At 46.3% G+C, this 7,164-nt stretch overlaps 2 protein-coding genes across 2 annotated transcripts in view; both read right to left on the minus strand.

Moving 5' to 3' along the window:
* Positions 1–216: 216 nt before the first annotated feature.
* LOC128545601 (ubiquinol-cytochrome-c reductase complex assembly factor 3) lies at positions 217–3,502 on the minus strand. The gene is made up of 3 exons (XM_053516063.1): positions 3,289–3,502; positions 1,060–1,961; positions 217–404 (listed from the first exon to the last, which is right to left on the minus strand). The coding sequence occupies exons 1-2, from the start codon at positions 3,403–3,405 to the stop codon at positions 1,833–1,835; spliced, it is 246 nt and encodes an 81-aa protein (XP_053372038.1). The 5' UTR covers positions 3,406–3,502; the 3' UTR covers positions 217–404; positions 1,060–1,832.
* An 849-nt stretch (positions 3,503–4,351) lies between these two features.
* vps51 (VPS51 subunit of GARP complex) overlaps positions 4,352–7,164 on the minus strand; it is a 7,441-nt gene continuing 4,628 nt past the window's right edge. Inside the window, exons 6-11 of the mRNA XM_053516060.1 lie at positions 6,271–6,486; positions 6,085–6,168; positions 5,798–5,932; positions 5,303–5,424; positions 5,018–5,105; positions 4,352–4,899 (exon numbers count right to left, since the gene is read on the minus strand). Coding sequence (XP_053372035.1) covers positions 4,639–4,899; positions 5,018–5,105; positions 5,303–5,424; positions 5,798–5,932; positions 6,085–6,168; positions 6,271–6,486 — 906 coding nt within the window. The 3' untranslated portion in view covers positions 4,352–4,638. The remainder of the gene's footprint in view (positions 4,900–5,017; positions 5,106–5,302; positions 5,425–5,797; positions 5,933–6,084; positions 6,169–6,270; positions 6,487–7,164) is intronic.

Raw genomic sequence — 7,164 nt, forward strand, 5'->3', positions numbered from 1 at the left:
CGCCGTCGCACTCTTACTCACTTCACTCCTGTGAGACTCACACACCCACACGTCAGAGCACTCACGGCTTTCGCAAGAGTCAAGCACGATGACATCATAAACAAATCAATATTTTAAAAAAAACGTAGATTTATTGTTGCAGTCCTATTATGACGTCACCTCTGCTCCTGATGCGTGCGCATTAAAGCTGCTATTACTGACTAATAAACACTGCAATTACTTAAAGACGTTTATTATTTATTACATTTATCACATCAACACATTACATACACACGCACACACTGTTCAGGGCATGTGCACACTGCACACCTCCCATAATCCCCTTCTTCATCATGGTGCTGTTGGTTTCTGATGGTTTTTGTTCCAGGGATCCACAAGAACCACAACTCCCCACAGCGCCAAACCTAAACACACACACACACACACACACACACACACACCCACACACACACACACAGGGGGAGACAGAATGTGTCATTTTACCAAAATATCAAACGAAGGTGAAATGGTAATCTACAGAGCAGACAAAAAATGCATACACACTTCAGGTAAAGAAGATTAGAATAAAGTATATTATATTATTAATATTATATATATATAGCAATAATTTTAGTATTAAAATATGTATAAGTTTTTGTTTTCCTGAAGTCTGTTTACATTTTGCTCACTCTGTATTGATGTACAGTAGGTGAGAATGCAGCTCAGAGTGGGGCGGAGTCAGAGGCGCAGACTGATGACGTCATGTGGAGTCAGTGATTAGAAGACAGAAAACGTTTAATTTTTGTGACACGTTTCGACCTGCAAATAATCAGGACTGTTTTATTAATATGCAAATGAACCCATGACATCATCCGGTGACATTTAAATGTTTTACGCTGATCTAACTTTTTATTAAAATAAACACAGAGAATAAACACTAACAGTCTAAATAACTTCAGAGCTGCGCGCGCTGTGCATTAACACACACACACAGGAAATAAAACCGCTAGTCACAGACCACTGCAGTCAGGGGGTGTACAGTGTGTGTGTGTGTACAGTGTGTGTGTGTGTGTGTGTTACCCGCTGAGAAGGCGAGCTGCAGTGCCCCCCCCAGTGTCCCGCGCGCCGCTCCCCGGTGCAGTGATGCGCGCGCGCCCCGGTACACCCAGCCCGCGGAACAGATGAGCGCGCCTCCGGAGAGACACCGGCAACTCCAACAGCTCCGGGACACTTCCGGTGAGCGCGCGGACATCGGACAAACCGACTCACGGACACAGACAGGACCCGAGCAGCACCGTGACTGTAACACTGACACGCTGACCTCACACACCGGAAACACGTCACTCACTCACTCAGCGCGCGCGTCAGCTGTGCGCACCGTCTGCGCAGGAGGCTCATATTATACCTTAATAAAGATCTAACTGTTACAAATAAACACAACAAACCACAAATATTCTCCTTAAGAAGTAAAACGTTTTTCTTTTAAATCTACAAACACATTTATTATTTATTAATTCATTCCCCTGATTCTCTGTACAGGCTTTTTATTATTACGGTGATTTCTCATAAAACAACATTTAATTTACAATCTGCTTGAGTTTATTGAATAACAAGAGAGTGGTTGATGGGAGTCAGTCTCTCTCTCACACACACACACACACACACACACACACAGAGGTATATACACAGTTTATATTGGCCTTTGGAGGTGTTTCTCCAAGACCCCCCATTAGAGCAGTCAGTGTGAAGCTCCTCACAGCCTCATCAGATCACAGTGGAGCTCCGGCACATCTGCAGTCTGGTGCAGTTACACTGTGGGTGGGGTGACGGGGCAACACTGTGGGTGGTTAAGGTTATTTCTGGCTGCCGTAGGTGCGAGCGATGTTGTCGTTGGTCTCCGCAGCGTTCTTGAGCAGCTCCATGATCTGAGCGTTCCTCCTCTTGCTCTCGTCCATCCGCTCTGGGTTGAACTCCGGCAGGTTCTAATGGAGGACGAAAAGACGGAAGCATGTTTATTACAGATGTGACCCAAAAACAGCTGCAGTGAGGCGCGCTCTGTGGACAGCAGTGCTGATGTAAACACTCTGTAATGCAGGGTTTAATATCAGAGAACACAAAGCCATCTGCCTGAAGAGGCATTTAATCTCACTTTATTAACATTTAATTAATGTTAATAAAAACATTTAATTTCTCTAACATTTCAGCTTTTAAATAAGTAATTTTTACCAATACACTGATATGAGGGGTCAAGACTTGACGTACAGTACGGTGATGAGATGATATGAGGGGTCAAGACTTGACGTACGGTACGGTGATGAGATGATATGAGGGGTCAAGACTTGACGTACGGTACGGTGATGAGATGATATGAGGGGTCAAGACTTGACGTACAGTACAGTGATGAGATGATATGAGGGGTCAAGACTTGACGTACGGTACGGTGATGAGATGATATGAGGGGTCAAGACTTGACGTACGGTACGTTGATGAGATGATATGAGGGGTCAAGACTTGACGTACGGTACGGTGATGAGATGATATGAGGGTTCAAGACTTGACGTACGGTACGTTGATGAGATGATATGAGGGGTCAAGACTTGACGTACGGTACGGTGATGAGATGATATGAGGGGTCAAGACTTGACGTACGGTACGGTGATGAGATGATATGAGGGGTCAAGACTTGACGTACGGTACGGTGATGAGATGATATGAGGGGTCAAGACTTGACGTACGGTACGGTGATGAGATGATATGAGGGGTCAAGACTTGACGTACGGTACGGTGATGAGACTCTGAGCCGCAGTGAAACATCTGAACAGTGTGAACGTTTTAAAGAAGCCCAGACATCCGTGACTGACGATCCTGGAGACTCAGAGCTCACTGCAGTCATTACTGTGATCATTCAGAGAGTGGAACATCCGACGCTTAAACATTTACAGATAACTTGTTGTGGAAGAGTGAAGTTCACACACACTCATTCACCAACACCACTCACACATTATAGTGTGTGATATCAGCTGGGAGATATCGCCACATATCCCCTGTATCTGTACTGTTATCCAAAGTCCCGCTTTGACTTGAACACTCCTCAGATTTAAAGGTATAGAAATAATGGGGTGTCTAGACTTTTGCACAGTTCTGTGCGACCTTGACTGAGGTAATGATATTGTACGGGTTCCTGTGTGAACCGTGGGGGCGGGGATTAGGACCAGCTGTGTGTGTGTGTATACAGTGTGTGTGTGTGTGTGTGTACTCTGTGTGTGTGTGTGTACTCTGTGTGTGTGTATACAGTGTGTGTGTGTGTACCTTGAGTAGTTCCCGGTTGCGCTGCTCCGCGGGCCCGAGGCTCCTCCAGGCGGTGAATCCGGCAATCAGCGCCACTACAGCGGCCGAGTAACCGAGCAGCTTCCGCAGCGCGCGCATGCCGTTAGCCTCAGAGCTAACCTCGCTCTCCCTCAGACTTTAGCTTAGCCACTCTGTGCTACACAGCGCAGCCACGAGCGGAACTACGTCACCGAACAACCGGAAGTGACTCAGACTCACATTACTGTATCAATACCACAAATCAAAGGAAAGGAAATAAAAGCGCCTAATAAACACATAGATATATATTTCTCTTTTCTCTTTACTAATAATCCCCATTAAATAAGTATTTGTGTTGAGATTATATACACACAACAACATGAATCTAACATATTAATGTCAGATAGTTTTTAATGTAATGATGTCATTAATAAAACCTTCATATCATTTATTCACTCATCATCTGTAACACTGTATCATCTACAGGGTCACGTGGGGCCTGGAGTCTACCTCACACACACATATATACATACACACACATACACACGCACACCCACACATGCACACGCACGCACACACACACACACACATACACAAACACACACCCACCCACACACCCACACACACACACCCACACACACACACACCCACACCCACACACACCCACACACACACACTACAGGAAAATTGGGAACACCAGTTAGTCTAATCTGCATGTCTTTGGTCTGTGGGAGGAAACTGGAGAACACAGAGGAAACCCACCAAGTGCAGGGAGGACACAAACTATATATACAGTACACACACACACACACACATCCACAGACACAGACCCTGAGGTGGGAATCAAACCCGGACCCTGGAGGTGTGAGGCGACAGTACTAGCTGCTATCACTACATTTTTTTTTTTAAAGTGTGTGTGAGATGTGTGCTTCTGTATTTGTGTGTAATTACCTGTCCGTCAGTGTCACACACACCTGTGATGGGTTTCATAACCAGAGACATACAGAATTAAACCTGATATAATAATCAATCTAAACCCTCTATACACACACACACAGACACACACTTGATCAGGAGGCAGAGTTTATTCATCATTCAGCAGGACAAAAGGTTAATCAGCTACTAATACAGTAATGCTCTCTCACACACACACACACACACACACACACACACACACACACACACAAGCTAAAGCAAACAGCAACCCAAAGTTTTAATCCCAGTCCAGAATTATGCACACACACACACACACACACACACACACACAGCCCCAATATTATATTACTTTACATGATAAAGAGCTGTGACAAGCTAGTCACATGATCACACACACATCACATGACCCCCCCCCCTCTACCCCCTCTCACAGATGAGCTCGATGACGCTCTGCTCCATGGGGACGGGTTCTATACAGCGGTGCGCGGTGCTGCTGACGATCTCATCCAGCAGGAAGTGGACGAGGTTCTCGTCGGAGACGAAGCGCCACAAGTAGAGCTGAAGGTAGTGACAGTCCACCTGCACCTGCTGCAGCCCGAAGCGCCCGAACGAGCGCACGCGCACACACTCCACCAGAGACTTCAGACTGATCTTCACTATCCCCGTCATCACCGACACCTGACACACACACACACACAGACACACACACACAGCCTGTGTCAGTGGAACATTAATGAGGTGATCACTGCACATCCTATAACCTGTTAAACACACTGATCAGTTACATCATCACCACCTTGTTGAACTCGACGGGGCTGAAGATGTCGATTCTCTCAGAGAAGAGCTTGTGGATGTTACTGAGCAGGTTAGTGTCCATCGGAGCGCTAAACACACACACACACACACACACACACACATACACACATACACACATACACACATACACACACACACACACACACACACACACACACACACACACACACACTTATTTCAGTCACCTCCATTTCTGAGTGTGTGCATGTATATATGTATATATATATGTGTGTGTGTGTGTGTGTGTGTGTGTGTGTGTGTGCACCTGGGTGTGTAACTGGGAGCGTAGCGTAGCTGTTGTCTGGAGCTGCTGTAGACGGAGAACGTGCGTTTACTAGAGTCACTGCTGTGGGCTTTTCTCACCCCCTCCTCATACAGCAAGCCCACCTAAACACACACACACACACACACACACACACACACACATACACAATCTATGTAAATTAAAGGTGTATTAGTGCCTGTACCACTCCTGAGCACACAGTAAAGACACTGGTGTGTTATCTCAGCTGTACAGTGGGCAGTTTTCTCTGTGATTGGTTAAATTCCCTCTGCGCGCGCACACACACGCATGCACGTACACACGCATGCACGTACGCACGCGCGCACACGCACGCGCGCACACGCACGCGCGCACACGCACGCGCGCACACGCACGCGCGCACACGCACACGCGCACACGCACACGCACACACACGCACACACACGCACACACACGCACACACACGCACGTACACCCCGGTTTAGTAACCCTAGGTACCTGGACGTCGATGGCGGTCGTATCCTCCACCACTCTCTTCATGACCGCGCGTACATTCCGGGGCTCGATGGTGTTCACCCAGTCACGCGTCTCCACACTCTTCCTCAACATCTGGGAGATGATCAGCCCCTGGACCTGACACACACACACACAGTTTAAAACTGAGGCATTTTTGGGTTCTTTAAACTTTGGTGCTCAAACACACTGAACTGTGGCGTAACCCTGAGTTCTCGCCTCCTGTGTGGAAGCTAACTGCAGGCAAGAGTCTATTAGCGTATTAGCGTCACCTTGACATAGTGGTTGAGGAGTTTCTGCGCTGCTTCTCGGGCCTCAGCACACAGAGTGGTCACTGTAGTTACTGGAGAATGGAGCTGGGATTAAATTAGACAGACAGAGAGAGAACGTGTGAGAAAGCTACAGCTACGTTCCACAGAACTGTGTGTGTGTGTGTGTGTGTGTGTGTGTGTGTGTACCTGTGTGAGGAACTGCTCGTCGGTCAGTGTGAGGATGTAGGAGATGGTGGAGGTGTCGTAGTCGAGGCAGAGGCGTGACAGCAGCAGCAGTAAAGTGGGCGGAGTCGAGCTGCTCCGGTCACCTGCACTCTCACAGAACTGACGTGACGACTGACAGATAAACTTAATAAAGCTCACGATAAGCCCCTCCCTCACACCCTGACTGCAGAACTCCCCCTGCGTTCACACACACACACACACACAGGATTTGAACAGAGGGAGCGGTTTGTGGGCGGGGCTAACAGTATGGAGTTAATTATGTGCCAAAATGTAACAAACAAACACAATCCGATTTGCAAAGAAAAAAAATCGACTTTCTCACAAACGCGCCGAATGTATTTTCTCACAAATGCAATGGAGCAACTTCCTCTTCCAAAACAGCAGATGGCGCTATCGGTCAATTTACTCTATTCTCCCGAGACCTCAAACAACGTGTTTATATGGTTTACCCTTATGTCCCAGAGGAATATAAGCGGGGAACAGTTTTGAGGTGTCCATTATATATCCAGACAGCCAGACGTATTAACACTCCACTATCTTTAGGATAGAGACCTGTAGGGGAATAATACAGTTATATTAAACCACAGCTGCATTTTAATTAACTATTGAATTCTTAACTATAATTAGTGATCATATCTACATTTAAATAATCTTTAACAAAGGTATAAGGGGAAAAAGCTATAAATAAACAGTAAACATACTGAATTACAGACAGAATTCTATTACAAACCAGATTGTAAAAAGTTTCATAAATGTCATGCAGTCTAATGATTCCTGCATCTTACTGTATCTACACCTCGCACTGCAACAGCTGTCTACAATGTATGATTGTACTACAGACACAGATTATTTAAA

The sequence above is a fragment of the Clarias gariepinus genome, chromosome 17, assembly GCF_024256425.1.
Source record: "Clarias gariepinus isolate MV-2021 ecotype Netherlands chromosome 17, CGAR_prim_01v2, whole genome shotgun sequence".
Taxonomy (NCBI): domain Eukaryota; kingdom Metazoa; phylum Chordata; class Actinopteri; order Siluriformes; family Clariidae; genus Clarias; species Clarias gariepinus.

What these genes read in the sequence shown, in the direction of transcription:
- LOC128545601 (XM_053516063.1), bottom strand. Translation starts at nt 3,405, where the DNA reads ATGCGCGCGCTGCGGAAGCTGCTCGGTTACTCGGCCGCTGTAGTGGCG. An exon ending in GCAACCGGGAACTACTCAAG is followed by an intron (nt 1,962 to 3,288) that starts GTACACACACAC and finishes GTCCTCCATTAG; the next exon opens with AACCTGCCGGAGTTCAACCC.